Source organism: Metopolophium dirhodum, chromosome 5, assembly GCF_019925205.1.
Source record: "Metopolophium dirhodum isolate CAU chromosome 5, ASM1992520v1, whole genome shotgun sequence".
NCBI lineage: Eukaryota > Metazoa > Arthropoda > Insecta > Hemiptera > Aphididae > Metopolophium > Metopolophium dirhodum.
The window spans coordinates 34,556,784-34,581,791 of record NC_083564.1 but is presented as its reverse complement, the minus strand read 5'-3'; the positions used below and the strand labels follow the sequence as shown (position 1 = coordinate 34,581,791).

At 28.5% G+C, this 25,008-nt stretch overlaps 2 protein-coding genes across 2 annotated transcripts; both read right to left on the bottom strand.

Moving 5' to 3' along the window:
• Window positions 1–1,788: 1,788 nt before the first annotated feature.
• On the bottom strand, window positions 1,789–9,581 carry LOC132945199 (M-phase inducer phosphatase 3-like). Its single transcript, XM_061014875.1, has 10 exons — window positions 9,371–9,581; window positions 8,329–8,939; window positions 7,585–7,733; window positions 7,311–7,426; window positions 6,951–7,086; window positions 6,771–6,881; window positions 6,407–6,704; window positions 5,967–6,135; window positions 5,713–5,898; window positions 1,789–2,115 (listed from the first exon to the last, which is right to left on the bottom strand). The coding sequence occupies exons 3-10, from the start codon at window positions 7,690–7,692 to the stop codon at window positions 1,839–1,841; spliced, it is 1,401 nt and encodes a 466-aa protein (XP_060870858.1). The 5' UTR covers window positions 7,693–7,733; window positions 8,329–8,939; window positions 9,371–9,581; the 3' UTR covers window positions 1,789–1,838.
• Window positions 9,582–12,286: 2,705 nt separating this feature from the next.
• Window positions 12,287–18,268, bottom strand: LOC132944795 (N-acetyltransferase ESCO2-like). Its single transcript, XM_061014304.1, has 9 exons — window positions 18,080–18,268; window positions 15,354–15,815; window positions 14,228–14,607; window positions 13,923–14,162; window positions 13,679–13,864; window positions 13,327–13,522; window positions 13,073–13,240; window positions 12,786–12,994; window positions 12,287–12,704 (listed from the first exon to the last, which is right to left on the bottom strand). Exons 2-9 carry the CDS (start codon window positions 15,807–15,809, stop codon window positions 12,575–12,577), a joined length of 1,965 nt encoding a protein of 654 aa, XP_060870287.1. The 5' UTR covers window positions 15,810–15,815; window positions 18,080–18,268; the 3' UTR covers window positions 12,287–12,574.
• Window positions 18,269–25,008: the final 6,740 nt, after the last annotated feature.

The window sequence follows — 25,008 nt, the reverse complement described above, 5'->3', positions numbered from 1 at the left end:
TAACTAATATAGTGATTTCAATTTTACACATTGTAAACTAACACAATTATTTTCGTAATTCCATCATCACCATATACCCCCCCCCTCCACGGTTGGGAACCTCTGTCTTCTGTCATAGATCATATTATATCATTTGTGTAATAGGTATGATCTAAGAATATTCTACTATAGACATGATTTATATTTTTAAAAATTCTAAATAGTTAATACCATGACAAATTAAAGTTATCATGGCATTTACTATTTAGAATTTTTTTAGTATTAAATAATAATTATTATCATGACGTTTTATTCCGAGTCCCGGGTTTTCGACCACTTAAATTGTTATATACCTGTAACCACGATAGTACTATCTAAAGCCGTGCTGTAACCTGTACAACTAGGTATTTGAACTATTGTTCTATGGTACAACAACTGACCTGCAAAATACGTACTTCATAGTTCATACCAGCGTGTTCGCGCAAGCTCGCAATGAGCGAGTCGTCAGTCGTAGCACAGAATAATAATTATACTGTGGTCGTAGGCCCAATAATATCAATTGACAAATTTAATTAATTAATTTGTCTTGTAATTTATGAGTTTATGACTTATGAGCTTATAATTAAGAATTTAGAAATTTAAATTTTTGTCCGATGGGCAAAGAGTGTTTGGTATAGATTTTTGGCTTAGATAGTTGGGTGACAGTGGTGACCCAAGAGGGGGGGGGGGGGGTCAAACATTTTTTTAAAATGTTTGTTCTATACTATTTGTTTAAATGGCGTTCTATACGTTGAGTGATAAAAGTTTTTACTGATTTTAGAAAGAGCGTTCACTGCTACAATTTGATTATTTTAACAGGGCATGGTTAAATAGATTTTTAGCACCGTCTGAATGTTGGAGAATGTATGTTTTATGTTCGACGTTTTTAGGTATTTTATCGATGCCGTGATAAAATCTACTATAATAACTATTTTTTATTGTTTTACTTATTAATGTTTCTGTCGACTCGTTACTACTGTATTATTATGTAAAACCAATCGATGTAAATGCAAAAAATATGGTCGACTTTGTAACTCCAAAGTGCCATAATAGTTGTGTACCTATGTTATGAAAATTAATAAATTAATATAATGCTATCCTATGTGCCTATAACATTAGTTTTTATTAATAATTAATTTAAATAAAAAATAACTATAATTTAATAATAATCAATATTATTGATTCATCAATCATCCTATTCATTTCAAACCACTTTTAGATAAAGATATTAATTCTTCAGTAGGAACTAGGTGGTACCATATTTGATAATAGATTTAAAAACTATTAATAGGCAATTGAAACAATATATTAAGAGCCTTGTATTAATTTTTTTAGTTTTTTACCCAACAAATAACATTTTATTGACATTCATAAAAAAAAAACTAAAAAAATTGGTAACTGAAAATGTCCGTAAATAGTTTAAAACAAAACAATATTCTTAGAAAATGTTATCGTGTATATGAAATACTAATATATAAACAACCAGTGAAAATTTCATGTATCTACGGTTATTTGGTTTTAGAGTAATAAAAAATTTTTTGTCAAAAACCGATTTTGCGTAAAAATTCCCGTTTTTCCTTAATTATTCTTTTCGTTTTCCCTAGTGTCTTTCGAAAACTATTAGGATTTTTACCTCCCTCCCCCCTCCTATACTATAATATATGGCACCACAAAAGTTATACAAAACGGCATCGCTTTTAAAAAAGAAAATAATTGGTTAAAAAGTATAAAAATAAACGCAAAAAAAACAATCAAATACAAATATAAATATAAAAAAAAGATCTCAACATTTATTTACACGAAAGAATACGTAAAAGCGATTAATTAAAAGCCAATCGTCTGAGTGTGTTTTTGCCTGCTAATCTTGGCGTTGCCTCATTGTGACAAGCCCGTGTTTTTGATTTGGACCTGAACTTTCTAAGTTCTGAGGTGTGGGCAGGATCAAACATTGACCGATAGCTAGACGGCACACACAAACGACTGTGTTGACTGTAAAATTTACAGTACCCACCATCAAGCAAATACATTTCTGGATAGTCCAAGTAAGGATAGCACATACTGTTATTTTCCCTATCTGCGTTACGCAGATATCGCGACCTACAAAACAAACAAAAAAGGCTATTAATTTCTTTGGATTACTTAAAAAAAAAAATTTGAAATAGCTAAATCGTATATTTTAATCTATACTAATATTATAAAGCTGAAGAGTTTGTTTTCTTTGAACACGCTAATCTCAGGAACTACCGGTTTGAATTCAAAAATTATTTTTGAGTTGGGTAGTCCATCTTTCGAGAAAGGCTATAGGCTATATAACATCACGATACGACCAATAGGTCCAACCCGGGGAGGTTCTTAAACAGGGACTTTGATATTATTATTATTTATTATTATTTTAATAAGTGGTTGCTTTTAGTTTTAATAATAATAATTATTATTATTAATGTGATAAGCCTTAACAAACTCTTCAGCTTTATAATAGTAGTAACTATAGATGGTATGGAAAATTAAATTAAAATTTCTTCGCGACAATGTGATCGTTGCTATAGTTTTGACTGGTCCTGCAGTTGGTCATCCGGTGCTAATACCTCGCGTACCAATGATTCCCAATGATTTGCATTTTAACTTCAAAATAATACAATTTTCCGTTAAGTTATCGTATGCAGTAACTATTAATAAAGCACGGGGGCATTTAAGCATGTAGAAATCGATTTACTTCAAGACTGTTTTTCACAAGGACTGTGTGTTGCGTTATCAAAATCGGGTTGCGGAGATAACCTGTATTTTCTTCTACCGCGAGAAAATAAAACTAAAAATATCGTGTACCTATGCAGAAGTATCTATTTTAAAATAAATACTACAAAAATACAACTAATTACCTATATAAATAAAAAAGGCAATAAATAAAATGGTTAGCGATCTTGATGATAATGTGTGTATCAATAAAATTATAAAAAGTTTATACGTCTAAGCACTCTAAACATATGTTATATGACAATATAACAATAATATGTACCTATACCTATGCAACGTTATATATTTACTACGTTATGTTTAATTAATTAAATCGTATTTTTATTTGTATAAGACAAGTATTTTACTATAAAACGTATTGTAATATCGATGGACTTCGTATACCAGATAAAAGCTTATAGCTCAGTTGGTATACGTATCAGATATTATTAATGTAATTATTTAATTGCAATTTTTTTGGCCGAATAAATAAATACATTTTAATCATATCAGAGTTTTAATTTTTTACAGGCTACGAAGTGCTCGCAGGATCAGCTAGTTAGTACTTTAAAATTTAAATAGTTTAAGTATATAATTAAAAATTAAAATCACCTTAATAATTGTATTACATGAGTTCAACAAGAACTGTACAATTTGTGCTCTTGGGTACAGTAAGAATATGTGATAGAGCGAGAATTTATAACATGAAACACATGATGGAAGAAGCCATCCAGTAAAAGCACTGCCTATTTGTTTTTATTTTGAACTATTTATTAAGTAAATCAAGACACCAATTTCTTTTCAAACGTCGTTGGGGATTGCCCGGAAATGTTCGAGTAGCAAGAGTTGACTTAAGGGGATTGGGACGCGAAGGAAGTCTATAATGAAATAGTTTGTAAAACGTTATTGTTTCAGCGTGAACTGTTTTTATATTTAAATCATAAATATAATATCATTGTATGAGAAAAAACGATTCTGAACGAAAACGGTCAGTCAGCCTATGATATTACTAAGTATATTTGATGATATATTAAGGTGAATAAAGTAATTTATATATAATCTATTTACGTGGAATCCTGTTTTAAATTTCCAATCCTTAGCTATAAAAGTTGAACATTTTATACATTTTAACTACAAAATTATTGTTAAATTTTAAATGTGATAAATTTTGTCAAAATTTGAACTTTAAAAAATTATAAAAAAAAATTGTGCCTATGTATTTTTAATATTTTTCAACTGCTATTAGAACGATATATCAGGAGCCTTATATTAAATTTTCACGCTTTTTTACCCGACAAATAAAATTAAAAAAAACTAAAAAAAATGAAAACTGACAATGTCCGTAAACAGCTCAGGAGACAAATTATTTTCAAAATTCTATGGTGTATAGAAAATGCTAATATAAACATTCAGTGAAATTTTCAAGTATCTAGAGTCATTCGTTTTTTAATTACAATAAAATAAGATAAACGAGAAATCGAGTGAATATCAACTGTTGTAAAAATACGAATTTCGAACGCTCATAAAAATTTAATTTGAGTTTCTTGTAGAAATTTTTTTTTGATAAAGGTAGACAAACTTATGGATAATCTTGTATTACATTTTCAAATCTTAGATTTAAAAGGAATATTTTTTATGAATTTCTAACTCAAAATAATTTGCAAATTTTCGTAATTTTTACGTATTTTGTCAATATTTGAACTTTAAATGCTTATAAATAAAAACTGTGACTAAGGATTCTTAATTTTTTTCATCTGCCTTTGAAACAATAACTTAGGAGCCTTCTATTAAATTTTCAAGCTTTTTTAACCAACAAATAAAATTTTATTGATATTTATAGAAAAGAAACTAAAAAAAATATAAACTGAAAATGTCCGTAAAGAGCTCAAAATAAGTCAAAATATTTGTAAAATGTTATGGTGTATAGAAAATGCTAATATAAACATTCAGTCAAAATATCATGTACCTACGGTCATTTGTTTAAGAGTTGCACCAAAAACCAAAATCAATTTTTTCGAAAACAGATTTTGCGTACAATTACCCGTTTTTCCTTAATATTTCTTTTGTTTTTCACGGCTCATTTTGAACTTCTGGGAAACCTACTTTTGACCCCCCCCTCCCCCTTCTCCCCAAAGTACCAACTAGAATCATTTTCCTATCAGAAAAGATACTATTGAATAAAATCTAAGCACTTTTACTGTCCTAAAAGGCGATGACTAGGGTTGGGATTTAATAGCATTTAAAACTGCATAAATACTACCTTAAATATCGCTAAATATTCGCTAAAAACAGCTAAAAATATGCAAAAAAAAGGAAATTTATTAATTAATATTTTTTTAATCACTTACAAATTATTATAGGTAGTTAGTTAAGATTTTAAATAATTTAGTCACTATGATCAGAATCCAAATGAATTGACTATACAATGCATTCAACGCTCGTTCGTTGATAATCGCAGTAGAAATCGACAAAAAAACCCAACAAAATCAGCAGATAACAAAAATTAGAACCAAATACCTATTAGGAAATTATCATAATAATTCGATTCACAGAAATCTAAAAACACGTTTAATAAAATATAATTTCATAAAATATGGCCGATTTTGATTCAAAAACAGATAAAAATACAAAAACGTCTCAAAAAGTCCAAAAAAAGCACTAAAAACTAAATAATTGCAAAATAATAAAAATAAAATTTTTAATTTGAGTTCTCTGTATCATAAAACACATTTTTAACTTACATTGCTTTTAAGCACCTCATAAGAAATATTCAAATGCTATAAAATCCCAACCCCGATGATAACAAACACAAAAAAATAATAAAAAAACGTACATCATTGTAAAATTAATACATCCATCGCTCAGAATCTAAAATACAAACTACATATTATGTATAACACAATTTAAAGTCTATTATAACAATTAATAAATAATAAAATATTAAATTCATAACATTTTACTCACAGACTTGGGCCTCTCTCCGATGAAAATTCACAGTGAAATATCAAAACATTTCTCTTCACATTAATTTTATCAGTTTTATTAGATTTTTTACCCAACTTGTCTTCAGTATAATCTTTAATTAGTTGCTCTTTAGTAAATATGTTGATTGCTCCTCTTATATGACCACCTTCATATTCATAGGGATATCTACAAATAAAATTAATAAATAAATATAAAATACAATTCTATTTACAATAAAATAATATTTGTATTACCTGCAATCTATTATCAGATAGGAATCGATACAACCATTGAATGTGCCCTCCAATAAATGAGCTAATGTATCAGGAGATATACTATGGAGATCTGCATGACGACCAAGTGATAACAAAGGCAATATAAATGATTGACTGAAGTCACCAATTAAATTTGATTCCTTATCCTCTGAGAAAATAAAAGAATAATATTTTTAAAAGTTATACAACTTTTTTTTTTTTAATTATATTAATTGACAAAAGAAAACTATTATAGCATTTAGATCATCATAATTAAATTTCAATACATAGTTAAACTATTAAGTGTAGTTTAAATTATTAAATATAGTTTGAACTATTAATTAATGAAGTTATTTTTTCATCTTTTTAATCCAACAATTTTACAAACAAAAAATAATGATTGAATTGCTTCGTTTAAAATAATCTAGTGTATTACTTACTTTTCTCAAATGCAGCTTTTATAGTGGCTTCATTAGTTGAAAATGAACTTTGAAGCTTGGAAACACTATTTTTGCAAAATCCATAGTCAAAGAATGTAGTTTTCTTGTGCGATACAGGAGCAATTAAAGAAGTATTTCCAGTGTCTAATGTTGGAGAATCAAATGACATTGAAATATCTACTTTAGGCTTTAACACTTTGGATACAATTGATTTCTCAGAAGGACACTCAAATTCATTAAATAATTTACGTTTTTTCACAACACCATCAGTATTATTAATTTCTCCAAAAACTAAATCCTATTTGTAAGAAATAAAATGATAAAATTAAAAATAATAATATGCATTAATAAAATAATTACTTACAACTTTTCGAGGTGTATCTGAATCATATTTAGAATTTCTTCGTCTGACAATAGGTTTAATTATTGGCAAATGTGAGGCAAAAATATCTCCATTGTGAAGTGAATCTTGGGACTTCAACCATCAATAATAGTTAAATTATAGTAAGTATTAAAATATAATGTATTCTTATTTATTATTTACCAATATTGATGGAGAATTAACTTTTTCTGGAAATTGATCATCTATTTCTGGGATTCCTTTGTAACAATCAATTGATTCTGACCGAGAAACATTTAATGATGAATTTTTCTTTTCAATTACAGTTCTGGGTTCAAATCTTCATACACAGTAAAATATATAATTCAGACAAAAATACAAATAAAAGTTAAATTGTAGCTTGGTGTTGGTGCAGTAGATGCATTCAGTTACGAAATGTGTAGCACAAATACACACGTGTTCCAATCCAACCGTACTCTTCCCCCTCTACAAACAGTTAATGGCCATAGTTGCCGTGTTTAAATATAAAAATAAAAATTAAATTTACTGATTTTAGGAAAATACCTGGTTAATGACCGGGAATCTTCAGAGAGCACCTTAAAAGAACCAGTATCTCTTGAATTAAGATCATGATCTGCCAATGGGTGACGACCTCTTGTATTAAGACTGTGCACAAAAAACTACAAAGTAATACAAAATCACTATTATTTATTTTAATTGAATTAGAATATATTCAAAATATTATATCATTAAGTATTTTATAAAAATTGAATTGGTAATTATAAATTACTAGTTACCACAAATAACATATTAGAATAAAAGTTAAAAATAAAATTACAGTTGGACTTGATTGGGATGGTGATAAAATTGATTTAGAAACCATTGTATCCATACACATAGTTGTGTTTTCTTTTTCAACTGGACTATTTATCATTTTTTGAAGCATCAAACATTTGAATGTTGAACTATCATTATTTTTTGAAGTTCCTGTAAATAATCTTTAATAGTATATTATAAAGTTAATTAAATAGATACCTACATCATAAAAATATTTAAAGTAGTACAAATATCTATAAAAATATTATTTATCTGGTATTTTATGAGATGTTTAAATTGTGATCTATTGTTTCATTTATTGAATTGAAAATAAAGAGGTATAAATATATTATATTATAATGTATATAAATTGAAAATCATTTTAATCAAACAAAATATACAACAATAAAATTATTTTAACACATACACAGTGATGATTTTAACACAAATCATTTAAAAGTCAATATCTCTTAATATCTTAATAATCAAAAAATCTTAATGTATTATAAATAGTAATAAATGACAACAATATATTTGTATATCAAGCATTTAAGCAGGATATATTATATCCAAAACAAAAATAAAGAGAAAGAAAGACAAAAATATAAGTGAACTTTAGACTTTAATATATATTATATTAACTATGGATTTTAAATAAAAAATCATCAAATGATTAAAAATAGATATTGTGGTATTGACGATATTGACAAAATTATTGATAAAAATGACACTATAATATGTTTTAAAATAGAACTTTTAAATTTACCGTAGAGTATGTTATCATAAAATTTTTTGGAGTTTCACTGGGTTCAGAAAATGTTAGTTTGCGTCTGACTGTTAGTGATGTTCCTAGACAATTTGCTAAATTTTTCATTGGTGATACCACTATTTGGATTGCTACTTTATCATTTAATGAACTCATTTTAACACTTGTTATTTACTGGCTATACTGTATTGAGTAGATAGGTTAGGTAAAGAATTTAATAATAAACTGCCAAAAAAAAAAAAAAAAAAACTAGAAATGTATTCATTTCATAATGGTTAAGTAGAAACACAAGCATATATTATTACAAAATGTAGTTGATTAGGTAATTATCTACTTAAAACATGATAGGTTGCCTTGCATTACAACTGTGCAGCAAGAACTCCAAATTTAATAAATTATTAGTTTTCTACTACATATTACAACTTATTTGAATAAAAGATTAAATTATTATTAAAAAATAAAATAACTGTTTAGTGTTTAACTTCACTTGGGTGATGATAAAGTTAATTTAGAGACCGTAGTACCCACACAATTAGTTTGGCTTTCTTTCTCAACTGGATTGTTCATCATTTTTTGACTATCATTAACTATTTTAACTTCCTTTGAATAATCTAGTATAAAATAAAGTTAATTAAATATGTATCCAAGTCATAAAAATATTTAAAATAGTACAAACATGCATAATAAATACTAGATATGTTACAAACCATAATATTGAAGGTCAAACCGAACCGAACTCTTCAAATAATTTATCGAACTCGAACCGAAGATTAAAAAAGTCAAATTTGGATATTATTTTATTTAATATTTATTTATCTTTTAGCCACCATACCACAGAATTATTAACAAAGATTTAAGATTAGTGATACCTAATAGAACTGACTTTTAATTTTATTTCTGTGGTTCGATTATCGAACCAAACTATTAGGTATTTGGTTCGGTTCGATTACTAGGAATTTCCTGTACGATTTTCCGAACACCCAGAGTTTGGTTCGGTTCAAAAATCGAACAGTTCGTAACATCTCTAAAAAATACTATTTACCTGGTATATGAAGAGTTGTTTAAATCGTTATCTATTGTTTCATTTATTAAATGGAATATAGGAAATCATTTTAACTAAACAAAATACGCTCCGTATACCGTATGCCCGTATTTTTTTATATTTGGGTTTATAGCATGACTAAATAGTAAACAGTAGATGAATGTATTCATGAATTTTATAAATTATAATATCAATTATCAAATATGCACCCAAGTCCAACGAAAATACGAAATACGAATGACAGTTAAGGATGTATCATGTGTATCTATGTTTGTCTTAAATAGTGTATCGTGTATGCACCTGACCGGCATGATAGTGATCAGTGTTGCCAAGCATTAAGTTAAAAAAAAAAAAGTAAACTGATAAAAATGAACCAGAAAAAAATGTATATCACTTTAAGTTCATCGGCTTTGAAGGGTCTGGGACAACTGGGGCTAGATATACAACCACAGAATAGAAGAAATTTCATATCCTAGTCCGTGGGTGCTACTTTCTTCACGAAATTCTTCTTTACAATATTACGTTTAAGACCATTCACACTCTGATAAGAGAATTTGTCTTTCATGAATCAGCCGTTAGAGCTTCGACGAAATTAGCTTATCGCCTCAACCACATGTCCACATTGTAGTAATATAATATTATTTGAGAGCCCATGATTTTCCAGAAAATAATTGAACAGAACGTTAAAAGTAAATAAAGTAAATTTAACAGAAAAATATAATTATGGAAAGCAAAATAACTGGGAATTAAGGTTACAGAATTGTTTCAATATTGAAAACAAATTATTTATTATACAGAAATTTAATTCAAGAATAGAAAGTCAAAAGCCTGAAACTACAATCACACAGAACGTAGATTTGCAGAAAGTGATAATATAGACTATAATTTTCCAGAAAAAGAGGACGTCACACCCGCATGTATTGTCTCCGTCTTACAAACGCGTAACATACCAAATTCAAGTTTTATGCAGTTAACTTAAAAATTAGACTGAATCGACCTCTTACAAAATCTATTGGTAAGATTATTGACTATAGGCAACCTCATGGGCTTTTTAATATATTTTAATTTTAACGCAAGTTATGAGTATTTTAAAATCGTAAATTGTTTATACATCTTAAAATACTCATAATTTGCTTTAAAATTAAAATATATTAATAAGTTGCCTAGTCAATAATCTTACCTATAGATTTTGTAAGAGGTCAATTCATTCTAATTTTTAAATTAACAGAGCTACACGTTCTGCTGAGCGTAAAACTTGTTATGTTACGCACTTGTAAGACGGAGACAACACATGTGGGTACACATCCTCGTAAGTTTAAAGTGTGAAATTATAATCACAGAATGCAGTTTTACTAAAAGTGATAACGCAAACCATTATTTTCCAGAAAATTAAAATTCTGAAATTATATATATAGGCAGGTACAAATAATGGGGAATAAGCCCCCCCCCCAAATACATTTCTAAATTTCTTAAAAAAATTGTAAGCTTTGTAATGATATGCTCACACACCATTATAATAAATAAACTAAAATCTTACAGAGTAATAAATAACGGCCAGACTATCGTTTGCAGGAATCGGACATCCCCGATAAAACCGTTGTCATCGACAAATAGGTACGATCTCTATTATGCGATAACGAATTAAGAAATCGGCACGTACTGGCGCCCCGCGGGGCGCAGATCGTGCGGAATTCTTATATGTCGCCAGAGAAAATTAATGGTGAAAAAAGGTCCTTGCCGCCGAAGAGAAATCTAACTCGGGAAGTACAAAAAAAACCTTTGAAAAAACCGCCAACCACTCTCTGGTCGACTTATCCGTGTCGTTCTTAATTCAGTGCATGAGCACCAACCACCAGAGTAACAACCTCTCAAAATATAAATACCGATTTCAACGAGCGACAACTGGACTTCTTATGGTATGCCATAATAAGTGCGTTCTTTATTTCAATTTGTGTATTTGAAGTATTACTTTGTGTCACCTAAAACTCCTACAACATTATCCATAAGCAACTGCGGATCAGGTAAGGCATTTAATATATATATATTTTTTTTTTTTTTTTTGGATAACCCGCGGCCACATAGGCCATTGGGTGTGGGGAGGGCACTGTAGGTTTTTAAATTGGGTAGGTTGGTACACGTGTGTGTTGTGTTTTGGCAGAATTTCTAATGGGGCACCCGTAGGTTTCTGCCGTGCCCCGGGTGGGGGGATGGCGGAACTTGTTCTCCGGACACCGTGACTTGCCCGAAGAAAAATGCCGCCCGCGGCCAAGGTATAGAACTCGGGTAGGCTGCGTCGCAGCCGACGCCTTAGTCCGCTCGGCCACTCCGTCCCCCTGTAATATTATATATTGATTGCAGTTATTAAATTATATGTGCTTTTTACATAAAATTATATTGTACAGTGTATTTGATCTAATTCTCGAATACACGATCTCGAGAGCCCTCCGAACACCTGGAGGAAGGTAATAGCGTAATTTTACTATTTTAACGTCTGATTTTAATATAACTATCGACAGGAGTCGTTTTTATATTTATCGTAATTGTACGTTATTACCGCTTATTCGATAGATATTATTATAATTTGTACTTAGTAGTAAGGTTTCAGTCCTCCCAAATCTCAAACGGCTATTTGCGGCCATCGGGCAATGCCTATTAGACTATACAAACCTTTTAATAATGCCAGTCGTCACCTTTTTATTTATTCCATCCATGTTGGATAGATAAATACTATTTACACCTTAATATAAAGTAGTTCAATGAAAATGAGTGCAAAAGAATTAGATGTAACTACGTCTGATATCAAATAATTTAAACTTATTAACTTTATTTTAATATAGGTATTTCAAGAGTATACATTTTTACATAATTAATAATTTTTTAGATCACATCTTTGACAAACTTTGTATAAATTCAAACATATTTAAGTAAAATTTTTATTTTCATGAAAATAAAATGATAGAAGCATTTATTTTCTCATTTAATAACAGTGTAAAAAACAAAATGTAAAAATAACACTTGGTCCAAAAAAAATAATTTATGTATAACAATAAATTAACAAAAATAAATTACTTTTGAATACTACATATTATTATTATATTTATCTTATTGTCTGAAACTATCAGGGCAAAACTTTGCTAAGAAATACAATATAACTAGATATAATCAAAAATTAACATTGCCATGGGGAATGACAAACCGCAATAATTACCATCCAGTATAAACTAAAAAATCATTTCTGTTAGTGTACTTTTTAATAAATGCTTTGCCTGAGCGTGTAGGCACTGTGAACGCTATTTCATCAAGTGCCAATATATGACCAAATGTATAATTCTTACTAAAAAATAATAGGTCAGTTAAAATTCATCTGCACACAAAACATTCGTTATTATTATTTATTTATCATCAAAATCCTCACCGGAAATAGTCTAGCAGTTTTCTTGCAATCCCAGTATTGCGACAGTCCCATTTTGTCCATATACTGTTAACGCCTGCTTTGACGGGATATGATTCTTCAGATACAACAACCATGTCTTCTGTTTCAGTTTCTAGATTACGATAAGCCTGTGATATGAGATCTATTACTAGGCATCCAATCACTTGTCTTTTTTTTATATACAAGTGAACCTGAAACATATATACATAAAAATATGTTAAAACTTTTAATGCAGTCACCACTACGGCTAGGTACAACAAAATGCATACTTTTTTAGTTGTGGGTAAAACAGAACATTCTGTATAACATCCAAGTTCTTTATCAACATATAACATCACCTCTAAAGCTTTTGAACATAATATTTTAGTATCTGATCCAGATATTACAACTATGCGTTCATCAATATCTTTAAAAATAACTTTTTCATTTTTTGAGCTCTAAAGTACATTAATATAATATTGAATTGGTCAATAATTAAAAATTGTATATTAGAAAAGGGGCAAGTTTAATTAAACTAGGATACCTTATACTTAAAAATATCCTTGGCTTTATGGTATTTGTCATGTTCCGCTTCATCTTCTGGTTCTCCTCTTGAATAATAAAGTCCACATTCTTTGCACAAAAAACCACCTAACTTTTTTTGACCTGCATAAATCTGGTATTGAGTATCATCAATAATTTTTCTTCCTTTTCGCATTGTACTCTTTTTTTCACTAGAACTAATTAATATCAAAATTTAATATGTAAATATTTATTTTTTTTTTTTTTTTTTAGTTTATTATTATTTATTAGCTTACATATGTTGTATAATTAGATTAATATGAATGATTTAGTAATATAATTTTTTGACAATGATTCAATTTGTATACAATTACCAAATAGTGCGACTAAGTGGAGGATTTTCATTTATGAAAATTGGGAACAAATTAGTTTGTGAAGATACATTTACTGAAGCATCAATAGCAGCACATTCGTTAATGATCGTATCATTGAAATCAATAGAAGTATAAGCTGGTTCGTTTATGACCGTGTCATTGAGATTAATTGAAGAATTTGATACTCTAGAAAAAATATACAATATAATTTGTATTTTATTTTTAAACAACTTTTAACACTTACTCTTTTAGGCGACGAGCAGCTGGAGAAGAATAAGCAGCAAGACATTTTTCTACATTAGAGTTCTCATTATGGTTATCATCCAACAATTCACATTTATTTATATTTTGTCCATTTTCATCAATGTTGTTATCATTGAGTATTTTTGGACTATTTAAATTAGACTCATTGAGTTCAACTCTAGAACTATTACTATTTTCATCATTCCAATTTATAACTTTAAAGTTAAAGCCATTATCTTTTCTAAAAACAACCATAAATATTATTAAAAAATAACAAGTTAGTACTTAATTCCAAAAAATCCTTACTTCTTATTTGGTGTATCATTATGAACCACTTTAGATTTGAAAAATTTTCTGTTATTGTCTTGTTCCAATAGAATACGTTCAGGTTTGTCTTGATGCATGTACTCTGTCCAAACATTTTTTTTCGAAGAAGATTGTTTAGGAGTTTTGTTTTTTTTAGTTAAATTAGTCTTTTCTTTCTTTTTACATGATTTTATATCTATAGACTTCTTAGACGGTAATATAACATCAGGAAACAAATTTATTTTTGTTTTTTGTTCTCGGCTGGTGGATCTAGGTCTTTTTTTACTCGTTGACTTACTATCTTTAAATGGTTTTGCTTTAACCTTTGGATTATAATGTGAGCGGGTAACTCGTTCATCACCAAAATCTTCGGGTGTTATCTGTTAATAAACATTAGTACAATAAAAACACAATAATTAAAATAATAGGTATGTATTTATTCAATGATTTTGATGAAAATTTAAAAATGATTATACAGTTATCTCAAAGCTCACGGGAGAAAAAACAACTTGACTCACTAAAAATATTGAGTTATCAAAATCTTGATGTGTGATTGTTATTTGAAGGGGAATTTTATTTGTTCGAGATTTCAAGAATTTAGAGTTATCAAGGTTTGAATTACTGAGAACACACTGTAATTGAAAATAAGACAAAGACAACACATTCGGTTGCCAGGTACTAATAATTAAAAATGAAAAATAGTGTTCCTATTTGAAAAAAGGAAGTGGTACAAAAAATATCAAGAATTTGAAAAATATGGTTTTCAAATAAATTAAAAAATTAAAAAAAACAGATTTTAATATAAAAGCAATTCAAAATATATAAAAATTAGGGTTAGCACGATTAAAAATCACCCTTTATATACAAATTAATACAATAGATAATATGGGGGAGGGGGGTGTCCAATGAGCCTACTTCATAATTCTAGGTTATATTTTATTTATTTTGTGTTATTTTGTATTTATTTTTAATGTTGAGGCCCAGGAAAAATGTAAAGGAGAAGTGGGAAATTAGGGAATTTGAATGGTTGAATAATATGTATTTTTGTGAAATCTCTTATGCCGGTATACCTACCTAATAAATTAAATATATAGTGAATAAGTAATACACAATTTAAGTGGCTTACCTTTTTATAATCATAAGAACATGAAGCTTTTACTTCATAGTCAGCTTTGTTATTTTGAATTTTGTTTAAACTAAAGGTTTCATTTGAAAGACATTCAACTCCTTTAACATTTTTCGATTTCAATGGTGTTATAGTATTATGTTCAATCAGCTGAGAAGTTGAAGATTCCACTGTGGCAATTGATGATAAACATTGTTCATTCTTTGGTTTCGAAATAAGGCTTTCAAATTGTTCACCCAGATTAGGACTTAATTCAGTTGGATTCATATTAAAAGATGTTTCAGGAAAAGCATGTTCAGGATCATACACTTTGGATGGAGAGATATTTTCATCCAAATTGTCTACACAAAATAATTTACGTTTTCTATGTGTTGTCAATGGTGATTGTTCAATTTTATCTAACTGAACCTGAAGAGACCTCGGAAGAGACTTACAAGGATTTGTATAAGTAAACATTTTAACCTAAAACAAATAGAAATATTAAATATATTTAACCAGTAATAATATACACTACAATAAATAGGAATACCCAAATACCTTTACCAAGCACCCTGATTTTTAACCATTTTCTGGAGGACTTGTGTATTTTAGAATGTTGAAAACAATGGTGAAAGAATTTGGCTGTCAGTCTTTGTTTAAAAGATAAAGCTATATTTTAAGTTAGCTGTTTATACTATATAGATATCTTTGCCATTTACATTTATAAAAAGGACAATGGGACAATGGAATTTCAAGTTACAACAATACACAGCAGGTATATGTAAGCCAAACACAAAAAAAATTATTTTTAAGGTACTCAGTAAAGTAATACCTACCTTGAATTTTCAAATATTTATACACCATAACATTTCAGTAATAATCATTAGGGTAAAGAATATAGAAGAATAATAATAATAGAGAATAAATACTCAATTTAATGATCTAATTTTACCATTTGAGAGTTCTATTTATAATTTTATTTTGTTCTATGTTTTGTAATAGCTCATGTGTTATATATATTTTATAAATCATAATAATATGGACTATTAAGTTGTAAAATAGCGTTTTGATTATAATTTCAATAGGTAATAATGTACCTACCTACGTAACTATTTTTTTTATAGGCAAGCAATCTGTTTTTCATAATAATTTTTTTTGACATAAAAGTACCTATAAATTGTTTGACTGTTATTAGGAAACTACTGTAGTAACTACTGTAAGTTTCCAAGAAAATAAAATCGATTTTGTAAAAAACTGGATCATAAAAATTAAAATAACAAATAACACACATAATTATAGTAAAATCATTCATCACTTTTCTCAGAATCTAAAATAATTTGAAGTCTTTTGTATCATACAATTTTAACTAATTTTGATCATTATTCAAGGTAAAACCTTAAACTTTTAAATAATTATACAATGTATTGGGTATTAAAATATATATCTACAATGTACTAACTACATAGGTACCTACCTACATGGCTACATATACATTTATCTAAAGCCAAATCAAATTTTAAACTTACATTATAAAAATTGATTAAAATGGTGATACTGTAATGGATGATATCCGTTTACTACGATGTATATTAAATAAGTAACATAGGTAGTTAATTGAAAGGTATAATGAATAATTGTACTGTGGGAGATAGGAAAGCAAACACAATAACAATTTGGCAATTGTCAAATACACAGATATACGACCTATGACCACAGGAGTATTATTTAAAGCACAGTACATATTTTAATTTTAACTTTTAATATAAAAAATCACATCATACATGCAAAACACGAATCGCATATATGGTGTCAAGATATGGATATATATATACATAAACTAGAAACAAGGACATAGTATATAATGAATGTTTCGGGGAAACGACAATATGACTTTTCGCACAATAAGGCATGTAGGATACAGAAAATGACTTTACGCAATACGGATAAGTTGATGGACAAGGGGGAAGGTAGGAGAGCATGGGGCCTTATAAAAGCAGACTTAAAACGGTCTGAACTCAAACGTGTTCAACCATAGGCCATAAGTAGTGTAAATAAAATAAGAAATAAGGTACATTTTTTGTCAAATGGGCCGATAGAAATTTAAAATCTCAATCTGGCGCTGCACTTATGTAAAGTATTCAAATGCATTTTAATATAATATATTATTATTATGCAGCGATACATTATGTCTATACGATAACAATTAATGTTTTTGGCATTTCACAACATGTTAGCAACAGGGAAAATTATTTTTTGTCACGCCTACACTGAAAATTTGGATTTTCCATACAGGTCATGATGAGGTGGGAATCCCCTTAGTGCCGGGTGGTAACTGGTAAAGTCGAAATCCCCAAAAGTGCCCGCTGGCAAAATGTAAATCCCCTAAAGTCCTTACAAAACATAAACTTTTGGTTACATCTTATATTCATATTATAACTGCCATGACACTTAAAAGAAATTAAACCAAATCGTTTCTTTCATGTATTTGCTTTCGTAGAATAGTCTGGTTGTTGCATAGATCCTTTGCCGTGATCAATGAATGCAGAGGAGTGACAAAAAATAATATGTGTGGCTCGTGCGGGAAAATAATTTCAGTTTTCTGCGAAATGCGGACCACGCCTGCGGCTCGTGCGCACGCCGTCACCCACGACTTATGGCTCACTAGCTCACTTCCCGCTTTTGTCCACAATTTACCTACTACAAACATTTAAAACTTAAAAGTATGTAATATTGGTACAAGAACTTACGTCCGTTGTATTAGAATTTGAAGTCTGAAGACCGAACCCACGTCTCCACTAGTCCGTTATAAAAAGTTTTTATTACTTAATTTTTTTATTAAAAACGTGGATTAATTTAGTAACTGACAACCGTTAATCTTATGGTACCGTGAAAAATGAAAGTGTGAAATAGGGAATGGTAATTATTGGTAAACAAGCCTAACCCAGAACCGCCGCCCGCGTATCAATGTGGCAATGAACGTTTCCATAATACGGGTAACCAAGGGTCTAACATCATGTTAGTGCGCGGGCTCGTTTCCATGTTTTTCGGAGATATCCTGTGATACAGACTTCAGATCACGGACTAAATTTAGTCCACAGATTTCTATATAGTACAGAAGTATAGTATAGAAGTCTGTGTTTTAGCCATACATTTTAAGATATAATACTCACGTCTCACGATGTAGAGAAAATATACTAGATATCTAGATAATATCTTCTATATCTACATCGTGACTGCACCATTGGAACCACGGACTAATACATACGTACGTATATTATGAATAAAATATAAGTATATCTTAGTCCGTGATTGGGAACCGTCACCGCTCAGAATCGTTTTTCGTATACAATGATATTATATCATTGAATTCAAATTTAATACAATCCATTATACAGTGACACACTTATAACCTATTTATTAGCAGAGCCACGATATAACTAGTTAGTTATATCATGAGCAGAGCGACATCCACTTATCTGCTATTAGATTCTGAGCGAAGCCGAAGCGATGAATGTATTGATTTTACAATGATGTGTTTTATTTTTTTGTGTCTGTCATCAACTTTTAGGACAGTAAAAGTGCTTGGATTTTCTTCAATAGTAACTTTTCTGATAGGAAAGTGAATCTAGTTGGTACTTTGGAGGGGTCAAAAGTAAAAATTTCTCAGTAGTCTACAAACGCGACGTGAAAAACAATAGAAAAATTAAGGAAAAACGGGAATTTTTACGCAAAATCTGTTTTTGAGAAAATCGATTTTGGTTTTTGGTGCAACTAATGTCTACAAGAAAGTCAAATTAAATTTTTATGAGCGTTTAAAATACATATTTTTACATGAAAACATGTAACGATTTTCTTATTTTGTTTTAATTAAAAAACGTATGACTATAGATACTTGAAAATTTCACTGAATGTTTGTATTAGCATTTTTTATTTTTTTTTATAAGCATTTAAAGTTCAAATTTATAATTTAATAATTATTTTTTAGTTAAAAATTTATAAAATTATCAACTTTTATAGCTAAGGATTGAAAATTGAAAACAAGGCTCCACGTAAATAGGTTATGTATAAATTACTTTATTTACAATAATATCATCAAATATACTTGGTAATATCATAGGCTGATTGACCGTTTTCGCTCAGAATCGTTTTTCTTATACAATGATATTATATCATTGAATTCAAATTTAACACCATCCATTACAGTGACTCACTTGTAACCTACTGTACAGCAGAGCGACATCCACTTACCCACCTTTTTTTATTTGATGATTCATAAAAAATATATACTTTTATAAAAATATGATTGAGCTTCTTATATCTATACACTATCTTAATTAAATTAAATAAATATTATACAAATGTTACGATTTTCCGTTATTGATAAATATTCCTCTGCTTCTACAAAAAGAATGAGATTCTATATACGGCAAAGGCATTATCGTAAGCCGGAATGTCCGGAATTCGAATATTGGTTGTTCATCGATAAATAATCACGATTATATTATTATTTATTAACTAAAATGTATTACGACACAATATAAACAAATAATTAAAACCGTGTTGATGATATGTTTATGAAGAGTTTATTTTTAACGTACAGACTTGGGTGAATGAGTTTAATTTATTATACTTACTGCCTTGTTTAATACATGTTTAACGTTTTGTGATCAATTTAAATCAACGTGTATGGTTAACGCGTTGTTATAATGCTGAAATAATTATATATATACTATCAAACGAGTTATAAAAAATGCGATTCCGTACACAGGACGCGCGTCAACTGAAAATTATTTTACATAATTATTGCATATTTTCCTAATGTATTAATTAATTAACAAAACAATAATATATATTATATCAATCATTATCGATTATTATGGATATTTCGCAGTCTTGTAAAGTATTTGAGTAAATGTATTTAAATACTTTTATAGTATTTAGAATACTTTTTAAATACATTTTGGTTTAAGTATTTGGAAAGTATTTTAAATACTGTCTTGGACGTATTTATATTTGAAAATCAAATACTTTTGAAAATTCAAACAAATTTTTCGTCGGTCGTCACTTTTTTTTTTGAAAATTATTATACTATTTTATTTATAAATTATAAAAATATTTTTCTTTCATAATTGTTGAGAACTCCTGTCCCCTAGCTCTGTATATCCACATCATTTATATTTCATTAAGAACTGTTTAAATAGGTACCTATTATTAAAGAATTTCTATAACAGGTATAACAAGTTTTATTTATTTTCATTTCTCAGTATACAATTGAAAGTGGTACAAAAAGTTCTAGTAATACCTAGGTGAATGAATCATGACAATTTTAAATTAGTAATTACAAAATAAATTAAGCAAACGAACTTGTGGAAAAGTAAAATAAAAAAAGGTATTTGAAAAGTATTTAAATACATGGCAAGTATTTATATTTTGTTCTTAAATACTTTTTCTTAAAAGTATTTGTATCTGTATTTAAATACAATTTTAAAAGTATCTTTTACAAGACTGATATTTCGTCAATCACACCGCGAATACGACGACGCAGCTTCTAAAGTGAATGATATTATTATAATTTATCACGAAAGTAGGCAGTTAATAATTAACCTAATAACTGCAGACCCGATTTTTACTATCTATTTACTATTAAGTCAGCCCTTAAGCCTAAAGCCCTAAAATATGTCCGATTTATAAATTTAGTGTATAGGTACATACAATATAGCAAATTTATGTTCAGCGTAAATAATTTCGTGTTGTTAACTTTGATATGTATTATACCTACTTTTGCATACAATTTTCATTTTTTCGAGAGAAATCGTTATTCGAATATATTAATATTTAATTGTAATTTACAATAACATCACACTATATTACATTATAATAAATCTCTTGTTATGTGATTAATGCTTATGAATTATGATATTTGAACAAAATATTAATTTAAATGGATACTAAAAAAAACTAAGTCGTCGCGGGACACCTGGCAGATGTAAAACATCAAAAATTTTCTTATGGTAATAATGTTGAAAATTGAAACTCACGGTCGACGGGTAGTTGACATCTATAACATTGCCCTGGTCCATGGTTGAAATATACTATATTACAACCATGCCCTGGTCGCCGGTGTCGACTACTACTCGTCTACAAATATCTAGAAATTCGCTAAACTAGACCGGTTTAATCTAGCGAATTTGTAGAATGCGAAATGCGAATTTGTATGATATGGTCTAAACCACGGTTTAAGATATACAGGTTAGCTATCGCCTGCCAACCAAGTGGTCCAGAAATGTTACGGTTGACTAGTACACATATCTATTCCACTTGCGTAGGGCGCTAGTATAGTGCGAAGGGTTGCTTTATTTTGTTTTGCCGAATGAATGTAAGGCATAAATGATAAATAGCAATAAGCAAATAAAGTATAATCAATAACAATTATTAATTATGAGCTACGTGCTTTATAATAAATTGCAATTAGCAATTATTATTTTTTATTCTTAATTACATTGTAGCCTGTAGGTACCTATTGATTAATAAATAATATCATAACATTGTATTTGTGTTATGTATATACAAATATTTTAACAAAATATGTAATTTATGCATATTATTTAATATTTTATAAATTCTAACAAGTAGGTATATGGACTTTTACTGCAGTCTTAGGTAGTATTGTGAATACTTTTAAAATACTTTTCCCTAAAGTATTCTGAATAACTATTTAGAATATTTTTTTAAAGTATTTCATTCCTATAAAAATGTCTTTTAGGAACCCAAAGTATTCTTAACATTATGTAAAATGTAGATATACTAATAGTATAGTATATACTAAATTGTATATCTTGAGAATTTGAGAATTATTTATTTTTATAGTGTTACTATAAAAAGATAATTTGGTGATAGCTACAAGGTAGGTACAACTTGAGTGTATACTGTATAGTCTATAATATTTTTTTGCATGGCTGGGCTTGATAAGTTACAACTTAACTCTTTAGTGATATATATAATTACCTAACCTCACCTTTTTTTTCATAATTTAAAATTAACTGGATAGTGAACCAACTTATGAGATCTTAAACATTATGTACTATGTAGTTAACAATTAATTTGTTTTATACATTTAGATTGTTAATCCAGTTTTTTGTAAAATGTATATTTATGCCATTTATAATTTATATATTTATATAAAAGCAATGTCTCATTTTAATAAACATTTTACTATTGATTATAAGTTCTAATAAGTAGTATTTATAATCAATGATTTTAGTATAAGAAATAAAACTATACAAATATTGGTTACAACTAGCTCAGATTCTTCAATTACCTACCTACATTACACTTCTTCAAACCTAAGACAGAAAAAAGGTGGGCAAGTGGATGTCGCTCTGCTGAACAATAGGTTACAAGTGGTTCACTGTAATAGATGGTGTTATATTTGAATTCAATGATATAATATCATTGTATAAGAAAAACGGTTCTAATCGAAAACGGTCAGTCAGCCTATGATATTACCAAATATATTTGATCATATTATTGTGAATAAAGTAATTTTAAATTTGATAAATGTTGTCAAAATTCGAACTTTAAATGCTTGTAAAAAAAATTGTGCCTATGTATTTTTAATATTTTTCAACTGCTATTGTAACAATATATCAGGAGCCTTGCATTAAATTTTCACGCTTTTTTACCTAACAAATTTTTATTGATATTTATAGAAAAAAAAACTAAAAAAATTGAAAACCGACAATGTCCGTAAATAGCTCAAAAAGAGGTCCATTTCAATGGCCCCCCCCACTTTCGAAATTTGAACTTCTGACCACGCCAAACGTTTGTGCATCGTTTGTGCAGAGATGTTCACCAAGTCCAATCGTTTATGCACAAAAACTGAAAGCTCTATCCCTAAAACAAAATGGGGGGCCATTGAAACGGTAGCCCCTCCACATTGAATATTTGGATTTTTGAATGTGCCAAACGTTTGTGCATCGCTTGTGCAGAAATGTGCACCAGGTCCCGACGTTTGTGCACAAAAACTCCCAGTGCTATTCAAAAAACAAAGTGGGGGGGGCCATTGAAACGAGACACCCTCTTTATGGAAAATTGAAATTTTTAATGTGCCAAACGTTTGTGCATCGTTTGTGCAGAAATATGCACTAGGTCCCGACGTTTGTGCACAAAAACTCCCAGCGCTATCCAAAAACCAAAGTGAGGGGTATTAACACGAGGGTCCCCCTTTTTTGAAATTTTAAATATTTGTCATATTAATAAATGTTGTTTACGTACCTAATAGGTTTAATAGAATTTTACTATTGCCTTGTAAACGTCTAGAAATAGTAGGGCAGTAGGTTCATAATATATTATATTTAAATATTGTATTATAATAATATGAATAATATAATAATATTATGTTTTAAATATTCCTAGGTTATTTAAAAATTAAATACCAGTGTTTCTAAAATACAAATACAAAAATCTTAATTTAAAATATCTAAAAACATAACTACCGCTTATAAATTATAACCACAGGTTAACAATACTAACTTAAAAATAAAAAGTTATAAATTAATATAATAATTGCTTAAGTCGTATACAACCGAACGCAACTTAACCTAATAACTATTATTTGTTACATCTTATAATACGTATTTTGGGTATAACATTTAATTTTACACTTTTAATTTAATTCTGAATTGAAAATGTATCCCTCATACAGTTTTTTACTGTTACTAAAATAAACATTATTATTTATATGTAATATTATACCCACTCAGCACTCAATATTTTTATAATTGGCAAGAAAACATAAATTTGCACCTATAAACACATTATCTTTCTTGAATTACTGTTAGAAGCAATCATAATAAAATATACAGCAAGTTTATAATTTAAGTTAATTTAAAAAAAAAAAAAAAAATATCAACGATTTCTTGTGTTAAATTAACAAAATTGTTTTAATACTATATTAATTAAACAAACAAATCTGAATTCTTTCAGTACACACTATACCAGTGGTATATAGTACCAGTCGAATATAATATCAAAAAAATCATATTGTATAAAATATATAATTGAATGTTTCTATCAGTCATATTTTATAATGGTAGATATACCTTGACAGTTACCGATAAGATACCTAGAGTAGATACGACGAGTGTATTTGGATTATAATATTAATTTTCTATTCTGTTCAGTAAAGTAAAACGTTGCGTTTTTAAACTAATCGCCAATCCATTTAATATTGATTATGAAGATGTTGATGTTGAGCTTCAAATGGAAATAATAGATTTGCAGTCACAAGATATCTTAAAAGACTCATTCAAAGCATCTCCTTTACTATTTTTCGTTGAACTTCCGGCATCATTTTCAAAAATTAAAAATATAGCTGCAAAATACTTCAGTATGTTTGGATCCACTTACGTGTGTGAACAGGCCTTTTCTCATATGAAAAAAATTAAAAATCCATACCGTTCACGTTTAATTAATGACCATCTCCACCATGTACTTCGAGCCATCACAAGAAATTTTAATGTGGAAATTTAAAAAATAATAAACAATATCCAACAACAAAAATCAAATTAAGCTTAAAGCAGTTGTAATTTCCATACTTTTATATTATAATTATTATATTATTAAAAACTGTAATTTTTATGCTCTATTATTTTAAAGTTTTAAACAGTGATTTTTT